The sequence below is a fragment of the Microtus ochrogaster genome, linkage group LG2, assembly GCF_000317375.1.
Source record: "Microtus ochrogaster isolate Prairie Vole_2 linkage group LG2, MicOch1.0, whole genome shotgun sequence".
Classification (NCBI taxonomy): Eukaryota; Metazoa; Chordata; class Mammalia; order Rodentia; family Cricetidae; genus Microtus; species Microtus ochrogaster.
In genome coordinates, this window is record NC_022028.1 from 39,003,476 (window position 1) to 39,020,991 (window position 17,516).

The 17,516-nt window shown below is 36.4% G+C and overlaps 1 protein-coding gene across 7 annotated transcripts in view; it reads left to right on the forward strand.

The window, feature by feature from the left end:
• Jmjd1c (jumonji domain containing 1C) overlaps positions 1 to 17,516 on the forward strand; it is a 169,385-nt gene that overhangs the window by 140,709 nt on the left and 11,160 nt on the right. For 6 of the 7 annotated variants that reach the window (XM_013351165.2, XM_026785830.1, XM_013351163.2 and 3 more), the window contains 12 exons: positions 1,671 to 1,872; positions 3,896 to 4,110; positions 5,063 to 5,215; positions 8,135 to 8,224; positions 8,780 to 8,907; positions 9,206 to 9,416; positions 9,879 to 10,093; positions 10,645 to 10,923; positions 14,175 to 14,343; positions 15,120 to 15,210; positions 15,830 to 15,960; positions 16,281 to 16,403. In XM_013351165.2, the coding sequence (XP_013206619.1) occupies positions 1,671 to 1,872; positions 3,896 to 4,110; positions 5,063 to 5,215; positions 8,135 to 8,224; positions 8,780 to 8,907; positions 9,206 to 9,416; positions 9,879 to 10,093; positions 10,645 to 10,923; positions 14,175 to 14,343; positions 15,120 to 15,210; positions 15,830 to 15,960; positions 16,281 to 16,403 (2,007 nt within the window). The remainder of the gene's footprint in view (positions 1 to 1,670; positions 1,873 to 3,895; positions 4,111 to 5,062; positions 5,216 to 8,134; positions 8,225 to 8,779; positions 8,908 to 9,205; positions 9,417 to 9,878; positions 10,094 to 10,644; positions 10,924 to 14,174; positions 14,344 to 15,119; positions 15,211 to 15,829; positions 15,961 to 16,280; positions 16,404 to 17,516) is intronic. The other variant, XM_013351164.2, reaches the window with a different exon arrangement.

A 17,516-nucleotide genomic window follows, 5' to 3' on the forward strand; every position in this document is an offset into this window, starting at 1 on the left:
AGATCCGCCTGCCTCTGCCTCCCGAGTCCTGGGATTAAAGGCATGCGCCACCACCGCCTGGCTAAAGGATTTATTTTTATTTTATGTGTATGGGTGTTTTCCTGCCTGAATATTTGTGCACTACATATGTGTCTGGTTCCTATGGAGCCCAGAAAATAGCACTGGATCCCATGGAAGTAGAATTGAAGTTTGTGAAATTCCATGTGGGTGCTGGAAATTCAACCTTAGTCTTCTGGAAGAACTGCCAATGCTCTTGACTGGAGAGCCATCTCTGTAGCCCTGGAAACATCTTTATACCATGTCAGTAACTATCATGTGCTATATACATGAGCGTATTGTATACTGGGCTAATGACTTCTGGCCCTAAGATAAGACTAAAAAGAGGGAAATGAGAAATAAGCAGCAATATTAAAAAGACCTTAGTACTTTAATCCAGCTTTAAACGTTGTACCTATGTGATAGTGATTGTGTATGTATGTATAATTATATTGTTTACACTATCAATAAATAGATATCAGTAGGACTTCTAGACAGGAGTTTTCTAAAAGACATTTCTGGTTTCAAAAGCGTAGTTTTGTTGGCAATAAAACTTGCTCTTAAATGGCTATCTTTTAGATTTTTATGGGTAGAATTATAGTTTTGTATGTACTTTGTGGATTCTTCTGGACTGCAGCTTGCTCATGGTATACAGATGACTGATTGTTGTAACTAATGCTCCTTGCTAATTCCTGTTAATGAACAGGAACAATGGTGCTGAATGTGGTAAATAAATCTTTTACCTACAAATATTAGACTGTACTCAACTTGAGAGGTTGTTTTGTTTTTCCTTTTTGTTGTTGTTGTTGTTGTTTTAGGATTTTTGAGACAGGGTTTCTGTAGCTTTGGAGCCAGTCCTGGAACTAGCTCTCCTAGATCAGGCTGGCCTCGAACTCACAGAGATCCACCTGCCTCCGTCTCCCGAGTGCTGGGATTAAAGGCGTGCATCACCATCGCCCGGCTTGTTTTTCCTTTTTACACTTGAGAAGGGATCTCACTGTGTTTGCAAAGATTGCCTTCACGCCTGCGCTTTAGAATACTCGTAATGGGGACCAGTTTGATTGCTTTGTGTATTCATTTTATTTTTTAATTATTTCCAGTTCATATTATGGACCTCTTCTTTCTTCAAACCTTTTTTTCCCCAAAAGATATACTGTTCTCATCGATATATTGATGTCAAATACAATTTTCTTGTCACAAGCTAAAGATGGTGACTGTTTTGGTGATGGCAGTGTTTTTTTTTTTTTTGAGACACTCACTAGATATCTCTGGCTGGCCTGGCATATGTGCTCATCCTGCCCTGGCTTCCCCAGTGCTAGAGCTACAGGCATGACCTCCACACCTGCTGACAAGCTTCTTTTAAGCTAAGTGTGTATTAGTGTGGATGATTCTTGTATTTGGTATTATATTTATCTGAATATGCAATGCTTAAAGATTTCCTATCATCAGAGGGTATGCTGCCTTCCTTTCCTGGCTGGTTAGAATGGGTGAGCAGGTAAACAAAGGATGTTGTAGACTTGAGCAGTTGTCCATCAGGTAACTGAAATTGAGTGTAATCAACTAGGATTTAATCCCAAAGAGTATTCCTTTTTGTAAAACATAATCCTGTTAATAATTTCCTTCTAATGTTACAGCTGGTATTCCTCGTTCAGTGCTGAAAGACTGGCGAAAAGTCAAAAAGCTGAAGCAAACTGGAGAATCCTTTTTGCAAGATGACTCTTGCTGTGAGATAGGGCCCAATTTACAAAAGTGCCGAGAATGTAGACTTATTCGTAGTAAAAAAGGAGAAGAATCAACTCACTCACCAGTATTTTGTAGATTTTACTACTTTAGAAGGTAAGTCAAAATACAGGAAGTGGCAGGGTAAGGATATTGGAAATTGTACTGGGATTTTAAGAGCCCCTTTTCTGGATCTGGGAGTGTGTCTTAGTTGTGACCTAGTGTGAACAGTGCTAGTCATGCTGCACTGTTACACTGCTGACTGTAGCCTCATCACATTATTGTTCAGTCACTATGTTCCTGCATCGTCCTTCTGGAAGATTAATTCTTCCTTAATCAGAAATATTAGTGTTTTTTTTTTCTAAAAATGGCAAGAAAATATCCAGTTCTTGACTTTAAAAATTTCTTTAAAAGGTATTTGCTTTTGCCAAAATAGTTTAACATACTACTTTAAGTAAACATTGTTGTCTGTAAATGCAGATTAAAAACTGTCTTGGCTATGAAAACATGTCATTGTCTTCTTACATAGGAGTGCTCATAACTTTTGTTAAATATACACTTACATATTATAGCTAATGTGCCTGGAGGTGGTGGCACATGCCTTTAATCCCAGCACTTGGGAGGCAGAGGCAGGCAGATCTCTGAGTTCGAGGCCAGCCTGGGCTACAGAGCTAGTTCCAGGACAGGCTCCAAAGCTACAGAGAGAAAGCCTGGCTCTAAAAACAAAGACCAAAACAAAACATATTATAGCTAATGTATACTGTCATAGTTCACAAGTTTGCTAGTAGAATATAAAAATCATTATAGATTAATTTATTAGTTTAATATAAATATTGCTAAGTACTTTAAATGTAAAACCTCATTCATAAACTTGATTAAAAAACAGAGATCTAGGTAATTCCACCAGTGAAAACTCCCATTCTAAAATCTGTTGTTCTTGTTCTTGAATATCGTCTTTGGTCCTCAGTGCCTCTGTGAAGTTTATATATAACCTGTCAAGGATTATTTGATTTGAAAATGTGTGGATACTTAACGAACGTTAAAGAGATAAGATAGTTAGTTGCACATAGTCCTTACTGTAGTTCCACAGATGTATCAGAAGCAGTCTGATCTCTGTGGGTTTCAGTTCAACCTGGGCTATGTAGAGAGACCTTATCTCAAAAAAAAAAAACAAAACAAAAACCATGCATTCTTTTTTTTTTTTTTTCCCCACTTTAGTTCGGAGTCTGTGGCCAGCAGTCCCTAAAGGCAAGGCAGACTAGAAAGATGTTACAGTTACAGGAAGTGGTGCTCAAACAAGTGTGGAAGAAATTGCAGTGGTGTCGAAGGAGTAGTTTTGAGGAAGATGAGAAAGCCTTGGATTTGACAAAAAGAAATGTTCTGATAAAGACAAAGCTGGTTGACGATAATTCAAATAACCTAAAATCAGTGATGTTTATCAGAGAAAAGGAATAAGGGTTTAGAAGTTTAAGGCTTATCTCAAAAACTAAACATCTCACTAAAGTAAAAAACTGTATATGATGACAAACTAAAAATTCCAAGATGATTACAGACATTTTTAACTTTCTCAATTTCAGACTAAGAAAGAATAGTTGAAAAATCACACATCAGGCAGGCATGGTGGTATATGCTTATAATTCCAGAACTCAGGAAGCTTTCACAGGAAAATTGGTGCTGCTTCAAGGCCAGATTGGGTTGCAATGTGTATCATTGCGTGGGTGCGAAAGAGAAAGCAAAAAATAACAATACTGCGTTGATAACATTGGGCAGACATATTGACTCTCTTACTCATATACTGTTTGGACAGTGTTCCTAATAGTTAACAGCTGACTGTAGTTACCTAATAATAAATGGTTGGTGTTGCCCTATTGAAAGTTGGAAATCAGGCCATTGTGCCTGCTGGGTAATTGCTGTACCAGTGAGCTTTAGATTCCCTAACTTTCATCTCTTGAAATAATGTAAAGTCAGTTCTGCTTACCATGCCACTAAATAGTGCCCGAGGCTTGTAATTGATTAATAACTTATGTACTTGTGAGAAGCCATTCTATTTCATGGTTTTAAATTATAAAATTTATAATGTAGAAACATAAAAGTTATTTCTAATCTTAGTATCTAATGGTTTTATGTTTTATTGTTTCAGATTGTCATTTAGTAAAAATGGAGTGGTCAGGATAGATGGTTTCTCTTCTCCTGACCAATATGATGATGAAGCCATGAGTTTGTGGACACATGAAAATTATGAAGATGATGAAATAGATGTTGAAACCTCTAAATATATCTTGGATATAATAGGTGATAAGTTCTGTCAGTTAGTAACATCTGAGAAAACAGCTTTGTCCTGGGTGAAAAAGGATGGTAAGGAAGTTAATATAACACACTCTACAGATTTCCTTTAAAGAATTCTCTCTGTATTGTGCTTAATCTATAAGTCCCATCTTACCTAATTTTATTGGTGTTTGGGCTGTGATAATGCCACCTCTTACATACTTGAGATACAGATAATTCCCTTTTGAAATTGAACCGATTATTCATGAAATCACAATGTTTTTATAACTGCTACAACATGGACTAGTATGACAATGTTTTTACATGAAAAGTTGTACAGTATCATTTTTGTGTATACATGATCAGTTTTTTATATTTGAATCTCCACTTCTTTAACTATAACTTTTTGCAGATGTCTTTAAATATCAGACCTGTAAACAGAAAAGTTAAAGTTAAACTACTTGTTTACAAATTAATTCCATGGATCCTGTTCACTTGAACGTAAAGCACTTGGCATCAGTGAGCACTAGTGTGGCATATGCTCTCAGTGTGCACTTTTCCCTCTTAGTTTTTTTCCCCTAAAAATCAGTGGATTGTTTGCAAAAGTACATCTGGCAATAATTAGAAACATTGTATTTTTGTGTCATAACTGAAAAGAGGGCTATGAGTGCTTACTATCCTTGGTTAAGGCCAAAGATCCCACCAGCCATGCAGTACTGCACACGTGGTAGTAACCCTGTTTTGGGTATAAGCCAGCCATTTAAATATTTACTTAGGATTCTTTCTGGGTCTTCTAAAGAATTGTACTCATTTTCAGGATACCTGCTTTTGGGTACAATCCTCATACTCATTAAGTGGAAGCAGGAGGACAGTTGGTTTGTGGCTGTCCTAGAATAGAGAAACAAGGATCTACTCTGTTTTTACATGAAGATAGCCATAGACATTATTGATTTGTTGTCACATCTTTATTTTTGTTGTATTTTATACAAAAGTGCACCAGACAACATGCTTGCCTTTAATTGCTGCTTTCTCCATATTTCAGCCAAAATTGCCTGGAAAAGAGCAGTGCGAGGTGTCCGGGAGATGTGTGACGCGTGTGAAGCGACACTGTTTAATGTCCACTGGGTCTGCCGCAAGTGTGGGTTCGTGGCTTGCTTGGATTGTTACAAGGCCAAGGAAAGGAAGAGTTCTAGAGGTTGGCACATAGCTTAATGGGGTTAAGTGGAGATACTCGATTACTCATATCCTTCCTTAGTGTTGTGGGTTTGTTGCATTGTGGGTAGTCATAACATTTGGGTAAGGAAGAGGAACTGCCTCGCTTTGGTAGTGTCTGCATTTGGAATGAAGCTTCCCGTCTTCATCTTTTACCCTCTGGGAAGAGCCATTATGAGGCAGAATTTCTTAAGTCAATAAGTTCAAATTTAGCCGAGGTCTTTTTGCTTTCATAATCCATTTCACAGTTCCTGATATCTTTCAAAAATCTTCTAATTCAGAAGTCATTCCTGTTAAGTCACTTATCAGTCTTTAATGTTTAAACAACTTTTTCAAGAATATACCGCCTTTAGTGCCCTTTATCAAATCTTTTTGTTGTTGTTGGTTGGTTTTTGATGTTTGGAGACAGGCTTTCTCTGTGTAGCCTTGGCTGTCCTGGAACTTTCTGTAGACCAGTCTAGCCTTAAACTCAGAGATCCACCTGCCTGAGTGCTGGAATTAAAAGTGTGTGCCAGCATACTCAGCTATCCCATAAATCTTTCTAGCACAGACTTTGAAACTGTTGTCCATAATTTTTAGACACAAAATGGTATTAGTATTTCACTTACTAATGTAGTTGAAGATACAGTTTTAAAAGGAAATTACTAAATGTATCAAGGCTTGCCACAGGCCTTTTATGTAACTATTGATAGTATACTTGCATAACATGTACAAGACTGAGGGTTCATTCCCCACCACTAAAAAAAAAAAAAAAAAGAATACTATTGTACAGGTATTGTCGTACATGAAACTGAGGCAAGATTGACTCATGTTCAAGTTCAGTTCGGGGTCTATAATAAGACCATGTTTATCATTATATATTTTTCAAAAAGAACAATGGTGTGCTGTAAGACTGTTTAGGAAGTAGCTATTCAGTCATGGTATCCATTAGTTAGTTATACGCAAAGTTAGGGTGAAGTGTAGGGATTAGAAACTGTCGAAGGGATAAATGTTGTGTCATTCCAGTGTTCTGGGCTTGGTTGTTAGGAAGAACCATGGCTTAGCATCAGTGTCTTTTCCCGTTGGTAGAATTGCCTGACTTTCTCAACCTTTCTGTTTTTTTAAAAAAATATTTATTTATTTATTTATTTATTTATTTATTTATTTATTATGTATACAATATTCTGTCTGTATGCCTGAAGGCCAGAAGAGGGCGCCAGACCTCTTTACAGATGGTTGTGAGCCACCATATGGTTGCTGGGAATTGAACTCAGGACCTTTTGGAAGAGCAGGCAATGCTCTTAACCACTGAGCCATCTCTCCAGCCCCTCAACCTTTTTCTTATATGTTGTTTACTACCAATAAGACCTAAGTATGTATAGGCATTTCTGAAAATTTTGAACTGTATTTTCCTGGGCTATGAGAGTAAAAGTGAATAAAATGTTACAACCGTGTTAAGAATTACACCTTGGCATTTAAATAGCTTCTTTGGGTTTGGTGGTGTAGCTTAGAGGTAGGGCACATGTTCTTTTTGTCCAGTTCATGGGACTTTTGTTTCTCCTTTGTCAGATTTTAAAGGCTTATTTTATATTGTTACAGTGTATACTCCATAACAGTTCCCCCCCCCCTTTTAAACATGGTGGAATGTTATAATAAATAGGATTGCTGTCAGCTTCCATTTTACTGTCTAGTTGGGAGCTATAAAGCTTGTTAGAGACCCTATTAGTCTTTCAAGCATATAACCTGTGCCCTGAGTACATGTCCTTGTATATTGTTTGACTTTTCCATTAAAAGCTTTTTTAAAACTCAGAGAGGGTAGGTTCAATATGTACTGTTACATAATGCGAATCAACTTAAGTAACTAATGTAAACACCAGCTGTAGGTTCCCTTTCGGCCTTGTGAAGGAATGCTTCTGGAGTCTATTTACTAAAAATTAATCTCATTTTTTTAATCTAGGATTTTAATGAAGCAGTTCTAGGATTTATGCTGAATTGCTTGAGCTTTGTGGGTTTTTTTTTAATTTGTTTTGTTTCATTTTGTTTTGAAGCTCTTAGATCCACATTGTAAGTAATTGCCTGTGTCAGTAAATTCATAAAGCTCTCTGAGGCATATGTAATGTCCATGCTATACCTCACATTGCAGCTCAATGTAGGAAGCCTGTTTTGAGATCAGTAATAGCAATTAATACTGGCTTTATAGAGTGTTAATCTTTTTTGTGTCTTAAAACTTTGTTTGTTTTGCTTGCATGTTGGTAGTTATTTCAGCCATAGCCCTGCACATATTAGATAAGGGCTCATCCCAAGACTCATATCATTGTTTATTGAACAGTAGCAAAATAAGGTAGCAGTGTCCTTAAACTTGTATAAGTAGTCTAAGACAGTATAAGTAGTCTAGAATAATCTCTTATGCATAGAAAATAACTAAGAGTCAAAAGAAGAGCAACTACAGTTTGGAATCAGAAATTAGAAGTGACCTTTACATTAACAATAGCAAAGAATAGTCATTTTAGAAAGTGTTACTACAGGGCTGGAGAGATGGCTCGGCGGTTAAGAGCACTGGCTGCTCTTCCAAAGGTCCTGAGTTCAATTCCCAGCAACCACATGGTTGGTTCACAACCATCTGTAATGAGGTCTGGTGCCCTCTTCTGGCCTGCAGACAGAGTACTGAGAATACTGTATACATAATAAATAAATAAATCTTTAAAAAAAAAAAAGAAAAAGAAAGTGTTACTATACACAACCCCTTTCCTATGTCAATCAGTGCTTTTATCAAGATTCATCAGGTGGTTAAGTATCTTTTCTGACTTATTTAAAAATAGAATAAAGCAAAATAGAAGACTGCCACTGCAATTTTATGTAACTCTAAAATCACTTTTATACTTAAGAAAGAATTCCCTTGAAAACAAGGTATCTTTTCTTACAGATAAAGAGCTGTATGCTTGGATGAAGTGTGTGAAAGGGCAGCCTCACGACCATAAACATCTAATGCCAACTCAGATCATACCTGGTTCTGGTGAGTCCACATCTCCAGTTGTGTCTGCTGGGCATGGTGATGAGTACCTGTAAGCTCAGCATTTCAGAGGCTGTGCTTGCCATGTGTTTGAGGACAACCTTGGTTATGCACACAACAAGTGTTAGGGTCAACCCCCAACCCACCCACCCCAAAAGCAAGTATTTTTTTTTTAAAGTATGGCTTAACTAATTGAACTGTCTTCAAAATTATAGCAACTCTTATATTTAATAAAGACAGGAATAGTCCTTTCTTAGACTCAGAATAGAAAACCACACAGAAACAATGGAAGAGGGAAATTGAATAATGATAAAGTGTGGGTATAGTGCAGCTTCCTACAAGTTTTGAGCATACCGATACCTTAATAATGAGACTATAAGAAATTAATACAAATTTGGGTGGTGGTAGATTTGTGTTATTTGAAGGGTATTACTGAATAATAGATACTTGTGAGAAATCACAAGTACTCTGCTGTTCCAGGTCCTCGAGCATACTAAGGAAAGTGTGTGCTCTTAACAGCCAGTGGTATTCTTTACTAACTGCTGTTCTGTTTTACAGTGTTGACAGATCTTCTTGATGCCATGCATGTACTTAGGGAAAAATATGGCATTAAATCCCATTGTCACTGTACTAACAAACAGAACATACAAGTTGGAAATTTTCCTACAATAAATGGTGTGTCTCAAGTAAGTACAAAAGTATTCATATACAGCCTATAGTTAAATGACACAGCTTTCAGTGTTTGAAACTCAGTTAAATGATCCAGCATGGCAGAATTGCTTTGAATTCAAGGCTAGCTGTAGCTGCACAAATGAGTTCTAGGCGAACCTGGGATATGCTGTGGGACTATCTCAAAAGAAAGCCAAAAAAGTTTTGCTCTAGGTTTGTGTTTCTTTAATTGTGTAGATGTCTTTTAGTGACTGCTTTTAACTCTGAATAATTGGGGAAATAGTGTTTGAAAATTCAACTGTCTCACCCTTATAGGTTTTACAGAATGTTCTTAACCACAGTAATAAAAGTTCTCTGTGCATACCCGAGTCTCAGCAGCAGACCACTCCCCAGAAATCTCAGAGTAATGGCGATAGCAGCCCTGGAAGTGTAAGCACAGACAGCAGATTGACCCCTCCAGAGTCCCAGTCACCGCTGCACTGGCTAGCTGATCTTGCTGAACAAAAAGCCAGAGAGGAAAAACAAGGTAACCAACTGTTGAAGTTTGTATTCAAGGGCGGAGGTATACCAGTGTACTTACTGTGCATAAACTGTAAATAATTTGCTTTATAGCTTAGGATCAAGAAAGTATTTGCCCTCTTTAAGAACCAGCTCTCCCTAAGATTGATGATATCAAAATTAGTTATGTGCTCATTTATGAAGTTTTCAAAACCAACAGAACACTCTGTTTCTAAATTAATTGTATTTTCTGCTAGTGCTTGACTGTTTTCATCCGCAGCAGGTAGACACTGAGCTACAAATCTGAGATACTGAGGAAGACGTTTTCATCCAAAGTTAGTCTTCTGAGGGATTTAACTCATCTGCTTTGTGGTCGGGTGAATGAACTGGTGCCACAGGTTTTCACTCTTCACTCTATAGTGCAGGGTACCTGGTTTTCCTATACTTTACTATTAAATATCTGCGCAATTTTTGTTAAATTATATTTCAGAAAACAACGAATTTGCTCTTGAAAAGGAAATTAAAGAAGAGGGAGAACAAGATGCCTCTGACTCTCCAAATGACAGTGCATCACCTCCAGCTTCCCAGAACAACGAACAGGGTTCAACCCTGCGTGATTTGCTGACTACTACAGCTGGCAAGCTTCGAGTGGGCTCCACAGACGCTGGCATTGCCTTTGCTCCAGTGTATTCAATGGGAGCCTCAGTGAGTATAACAACTACTTATTGTTTGTTGGACTTGGGGTGACATTCCATTTAGCTATCCCCCAGCCTCTGGTTTTAAATTTGGACTTTAAATTTGTATAGAGATTTAATGGTTAGTTGTGTTCTAACAGAAAAGATGCAGATGAAGTAAATAGCTAGGTCTGGTCTCATTCTAATTCAAAATTTAAAGCCAGAGTCTTCCGTCTTTTCTCGGGTGGAATGTTGGGAGTGCAGGAGAGCTTCCTTTACAACTGGAAGGTTACATGTGCAGTGGAGGAAAGCAGACCTATACGAAAATATCTGTAAAACTTGCAAGTTTTAATTATTCATCAAGTGAAAGGAAAAATAAAATAATAGAGATCAAATGTTGTAGTTGCTTTAAAAGCAAGAGGTTTTAACCCTTTGGAGGGTTTAGCCTTACTCCCTCTGCCTGAGTTCACACTAATTTGTAAAACAGAATGATTACTTCTAATTCCCTCAGAGCCCGAAACTTCTTGCATTGCCAAACTTAGAGTCCTCAATGTTTTCAGAAATTGTTTGTTTTTTTAATAGAGTGGCAAAAGTGGACGGACTATGCCTAACATTCTTGATGACATCATTGCATCAGTTGTTGAAAACAAAATTCCACCAAATAAAACCGCCAAGATTAATGTAAAATCAGAGCCTAATGAAGAACCTAAAGAAAGCCGAAAATCTGCCATGAATGAAAGCAATAAATTATATAGTGATATACCACATTCTTGGATCTGTGACCAGCATATTATATGGCTTAAGGATTATAAGAATAGTAATAACTGGAAACTTTTCAAAGAGTGTTGGAAACAAGGACAGGTAAGTGTGCTATAGTGATTAACACTTTCCATGCACCTGAGCAGGAGTAAAGAGGAACCCTACTTCAAATTACCACAATTATTATTTTCTGGATTTCTGGTTTTTCCAGATATATATAATTGTACAAGTAGATTATTTAACAGACAGTTTTAGTTTTAGTTAATGAGTAGAAATGCATTAGTAATAGATTTAAAATTAAGTTAAAATTTAATTCTTTGTTCTGATTTATGTTTTGTCTTTTACTAATTTGTAATGTGAAAAGCAATTGTATTAAACTGATGAAAACATAGATGTGTTTCCTTTAAATGCTTATTAAACATTTTAAAAATACTCATTTTTTTAACCTTATATAGGTTTGTGATAAGCCCAAGGTCTGCCCAATGTAAAGCATGCACTTTTCCACTGACTGCACACCCTGACTTAATTCATCAGATCTTTTGAATTTTTGGGACGGGTTCTTCTATGTAGCTTTGGCTGTCCTGGAAGTCACTATTTAAACAAGGTTGACCTTAAACTTACAGAAATCCAACTGCTTCTGCCTCCCCAAGTGTTGGGATAAAAGGCAAGCACCACCATGCCTTGCCTTCATTTTATTTAATATTCAGTAGAGTTTCTTTTATTTCTGCCCAAATAAAATAGATTTTCCTGATAATCAGAGTTCTGGCTAATGCTTAATATGACTTAGATATTAAGCAATATAAATTTGTAGATTAATATAAAAATCATGAACAGAATTAATTACCTGCCTAATGGTATTATATTGTTTAATTTGTTTCCTCCTCCTTGGAACACATTACTACACTTATATTTTTTTAACTTCAAATATTATGCATATGTTTCTGTGCTGTGTGCATGTGAATGTTAGTGGACAATTTCAGGGAGTTCTTCCACCACTGGGGGGCTTCTAGGGATTGAGATCAGGGCATCAGGCTTGGCTATAAGCGCTTATACTAGCTAAACCATCTTACCAGCCCAACTATTGAAATGAACATCTTAAAACCTAAAACTAAGTAGGCTTTGTGAAATGAGTGGAGAATCATTTTATGACAGCAATTCTCCACCTTTAAGTTACCTATCCCATTTGGTGAAAATGGTCACTCAGTCCAAAACAACCCCAGTGTACCCCATCTAGGTTTTCCATATGCACAAGACTGGTGTCATGTACCTTTGAGTCTCTTTGAATCTGCTACCATTGCTGAACTGAAATTTTGAACACTTCATTTTATGTTGGAACTTTTTGATAGGAAACAATCATGAATTTTTATGAATGTGTTAAAGATTTTAAGGACTTTATGAAATGTGCTGTGAAAGTGAAAAGAGAATGGCTAAGCCAAGGTGCTAATTCAAACAAGTGATTGTGAACTACTTAGGAGTTGAGTGAGATTTTGCTAGTTAGTATGGAAGGAATTGACATATTGGAGAAGTCTATAACTAGGTTGGCTTGTTCTGAACCTAGAAGAGAGGGGTAAAGAAATACACAGCTTAAAGAAATCACAATGAAAGGCTCTTAAATATCAAGGAATTTTAACATACATTGTAAGGGATAGCTACAACTGGCAATTTAATTGCCAGTGCAGCAGATTTACAGGAAAATAATACCAGAGGTATGAGGTCTGATTGGGAAGTCAGATGATAATAGCGTTAGAATTCTACTTGGACTTATTTTACTATACCAGTTACCTATCTTTCTAAAGATTAGTAAAAGGCTTAATGAGAGTGCTTTTGTATAGAAACTAGTGTATGAATTGCCAGCAGTAATTAATATCTGGGCCTATTTTAAGAACATATTATTAACTGATTGAAGAAACAATTAATGGAGCTAGAGAGATGGCTCAGAGGTTAAGAACACTGGCTGTTCTTCCTGAGGTCCTGAGTTCAATTCCCAGCAAGCACATGATGGCTCATAACCATCTGTAATGAGGTTTGGTGCCCTCTTCTGGCATGGAGGTGTACATGCGAAGGAACATTGTATACATAATAAAATAAATCTTTTTAAAAAAAAAACCAAAATATTTTTTAAAAAAAGAAAAAAACAATTAATGGGACATTCAACTAGATATCATCGTGGATTTGTTTTGTTTTACATTTTATATATGTGGGTCGTGGATTTGTTTTGTTTTACATTTTATATATGTGGGTGTTTTTCTTGCATGTGTGTCTATGCACCACTTGCATGGGTATTGCCTGTGAAGGCCATCAGAGGGCATTGGATCTCTTGGAACTAGAGTTGCAGATGTTTGTGAACCACTGCTTAAGTGCTGGGAATCAAACTCAATGTAGCCTCAACTGGCCTGAAACTCATTTTATAGACCAGGTTCTAAGAGACATGACTCAGGGCAGTTTTTTAAAACAATATTCTGTAGTTAAAAATTCTAAATTGAGGCTTTTATTTTATGATGAATTTTAAGTGTCTTAGTTAATATCTTTTAGAGACTCTTAAGTCATAGTTTCATAATTTCTCTATTATAGAACTGTATTTTATTATCTGGAATAAAAACTGAATAATTTATCAGTCAAACAAATATATTTTTATAGTTTATTCGATTTTTTAGAAGTAGTAAATCTTTAGTTACTGGTCTCTCAGTTCAACAATGTTGTAAAATCTGAATTCATGAGATCTAAAAGACAAGATTCATTTATAGTCAATCGTTAGCCTTAGATTGTGGTATCATGCCTGTGCTCAGTTATCAGGACTCTTGAAGAGGTGAAAGAAATGTTTTAAATGTTAGAAATTCAGTGTATACAGTGTTGTAATCTTGACTTTTAAGTGTTAATGTGTTTCTTGCATACTTACAATAGATTAGTACCTATAAAAAGTTTGCCTATAGATAGTAGTCTCCGAAAATATTTCTGCTACTTATAATTGCAATCTTCAGACTTCTTTTCTGAAAATTATTATCAATCAAAATTTCTATACAAATATGCCATGTTATTGGGTGTGATGGCAGATGTGATAGTTCCTGCACTCAGAAAACTGAAGCTTGAGAACAGCTTGTGTTGCATTGCAAACATCCTGTGTCAAAACAAGAAAAGAGCCAAATAAATAAGTGCACCATTCTTGCCATGGTGTTCTCTCATTATTGTTTTCACTCAACATTTAAGCATCTTTCCAAGTCCAGAACTATTTGTAAGTAGCCTTCTTTATATTCACAAATTTGCCAGAGGGCCTGCAACTTAATAATGCATGTACACTTAAGCTTTGAAGTGTCCAGGCGTCTTTTAACTGTTATCTATTTGTGTTTATTCATAAGCCTGCAGTGGTTTCCGGTGTGCATAAGAAAATGAACATGAGCTTGTGGAAGGCAGAGTCAGTTAGTCTGGATTTTGGAGACCACCAAGCTGATCTCCTGAACTGCAAAGACAGCATTATTTCAAATGCCAACGTTAAGGAGTTCTGGGATGGTTTTGAAGAAATTTCAAGTATGTTATTTTGTTCACTGTTGTCTTACTCATAACCCTAAGACGATAAATTGCTAAAACAACTTGAATTCTTCACCTGTGAAGTATCAATATTTACCTTGTTCTTCAGTTTATAAAAAGAGAGAACCCTGGGAGTGGTGACACTTAACTCTATCCTTAGCACTTGGGAAGAGTTCTAGGGCATCCTCAACTGCTTCATGAATTTGAGGCCAGTTGAACTAAAATAAGACCCTGTCTATAAAAGACAAAAAAAAATAAAGCACGCAGAAACAAAATAATGGTTCATAATCCTAACTGTAGTCCTAACTAATTTCCTTATTTTTGACATAATTTAAACTGTGTTTCCAAATATGGACTTTTGGTAACCCTTAAAAATTGTGGACATTAAATTATATAGTGTATGTTAAACACTTTGAAAATTAAAAACTATAAATGTAAGACTAATATTAACAAATATAAGTAATTTTAAAGAGCAATTTCTTTTAGATGATTAATGCCATGTATCCCATAATAAGATCTTGAGGCAGGAGAAATAGTTCGGCAGCTCTTCAAAGGACCCGAGTTTGTATCACTTTGGATAGCTCACAGCTGCCTGTAATTTCAGCTCCAGGAGATCCAAGCCTCCTTGGACACACACATACAATCTAAAATGTGTTAGTGCTGCACTAATACATGAAGAAAAAGACCATGAAGGATCTGTGTACAGCCATTTACATTTCTTTCACGAATAAAATGGCCTACATTATAGCTCATATAACTAACTACTATTTTTGTAGAACGGCAGAAAAACAAAAGTGGAGAAACGGTTGTTTTAAAGTTGAAAGACTGCCCATCTGGAGAAGACTTCAAGACCATGATGCCAGCAAGGTATGACTTGGGAAGATGAACTGGGCTTTTTCCTAGTATAAGTAACTATTAATATAAGCAGTAAGGTTGTTTGTTTGTTTTTCTCCATAAAAATAAATAACTAAAAAGCAAAAACTAAGTTTTCTGTAGGTTCATCCATGGGTAAGACTTTGTCCTGAAGAAATACTTGTTTTAGGGTACTGTAGTGTCTTGTTGTAGGCCTCCTCTTCCTGGAACTTTTAATTTGCTATGTTTAGGGAGGTATAATTGAAACATTAGTATCATGTATATTTTATGGCTGCCTTGTACAGTAATCCAGTTCAGACTCTAAAGGGATTGGTTCTAGAATGGTGTTGTATAGTTTAAGGGAAGGATATTGCAGTCTTCTTCACAAATTAAGAATTTGTACTTCTTGGTGGGCAGTACACAAGGAAGCTGAGGTAGGTAGGTGGATCTCTATGCCAGGCTTGTTTACAGAGTGAGTTCCAGGACAGCAAGGGCTATACAAAGAAACTCTTGCTACCCTGTCTCTGTTTCGGGGTGGAGGGGGGGGGCATTTTATACTTCAGAATACTTTAAACGCAAGTCTGTATTTAAAAAAAAATTAAAGCTGTGTTGTTTGTTATGTTGTTGTCTTTAGATATGAAGACTTTTTGAGAAGTCTGCCATTACCAGAATATTGCAGCCCAGAAGGGAAGTTCAATTTGGCCTCCCATTTGCCAGGGTTTTTTGTGCGCCCTGATCTAGGACCCAGGTTGTGCAGTGCCTATGGTAAGTATGTTTATATTTCTCTTTAAGTTGGGATTCTATGGGAGTTTAGCAGATTTTAGCCTAAATGCAAATTGCCCAATGATTTTTACCTATTAGTAAGCCTGTTTTTTAAATAATGCTATTGAAACCCTTTTTAATATTAAGTAGTAGTATAGGAATTAACAACCAGTATATTTAAGTAGTACTTAATAATTCCTTATAACATGTCTGTATTTTTATTGTGTTGTTTTGTGTGTGGCATTTCTATTGATAGATTTTAGTGACTAGATTTTATAGATGCATATAGTATTCGGGAATAAAAGGCCTCATTTCTCACACAGGTGTTGCTGCTGCTAAGGATCATGATATAGGAACCACAAATCTCCACGTTGAAGCTTCTGATGTTGTAAATATTCTGGTCTATGTTGGTGTAGCAAAAGGAAATGGTGTCCTCTCAAAAGCAGGTAAAGATGCTTAAAGAGCAGCCATGGTTTTTCCATGGGATTACAGGGCTAACCCAGTAGTTTGGGGGTGGGGAGCTCTAGCATTTGTTATCTGAAAACTGCTTTTCTTGTTTATTATGTAGAAAAGTCATTTTTAAAGTAAATATTTTTATTTGAGCCTTTGCTTTTTAAGTATTAGATTTATGAGTCCATTTTATTAAACTCACTTGGGATCATGTGCTGCCTAAGCACCAGGTTTTGAGGGTGTGAGATACTGTTTGTGATTCTAACATGATTCAGAAGAATAAAAACATTTTTCTATGTTCATATATTTTACTTTTCACTGTCTAGTTCTCTGTAAAACTTGGTCAGTCTTTTTTAAATATAAAGTCATAGCTCTTTCACTTTTCTCCATGACTTCTCTTTAAAGTAGGTGATTTGCTCAATTGATGATGCTGCAGTTAGGTAAGAATAAGAGCAGACTCTCAAGCTTTTTCTTCTGAGAAGTAAACTGCCTCAATAATTTCAGTTTTTCTGCTACTGCTACCCTCAGAACACTTTCTTTGCCCTGTTGGGCACTCTCTGTCTCTTGCTTTCACTGACACATATTTGGAAAATTCAGTCATTTCTTTCTGGACCAGTAAAGAAACCCCTGTTTCTTCACAGTTTGGACTTGGTTGTGAATAGACTGTGCAATAGTCACAGATGTACCTTTTTTAGTTTGGTTTTCAATTCTGTCTATAGCTCAGACTAGATCTGCAGTTGAGTGACTGAGCTGTTGGAGGTAGGGAAGTCAATCTTATATGCACTGTATTTTTGTGTGCATTTGACAGCAATATATGATCTCAGCTTGCTCAACACTGTAAGGCTTTGATTACTTAAGTCTTCAATGAGTATTTCTGACTTATCATGAAGTACCTCAACCCAGTTCTGCATAGAACTAGAGAGTCATTGGCACATTTTAAGTTGTACTCCCAGCTCTAATACAGAAAACGGTAGCTTTTGGTTTGGTTTAGATTACATATGCGTTCTAAATCTGTGACACTGCACTCAGTTGCTTCTTTTGTGTGTCATTCTACTCATTTATTATTTATTTATCTATTTACTTGCTCATTTGTGTATGAGTGTTTTGCT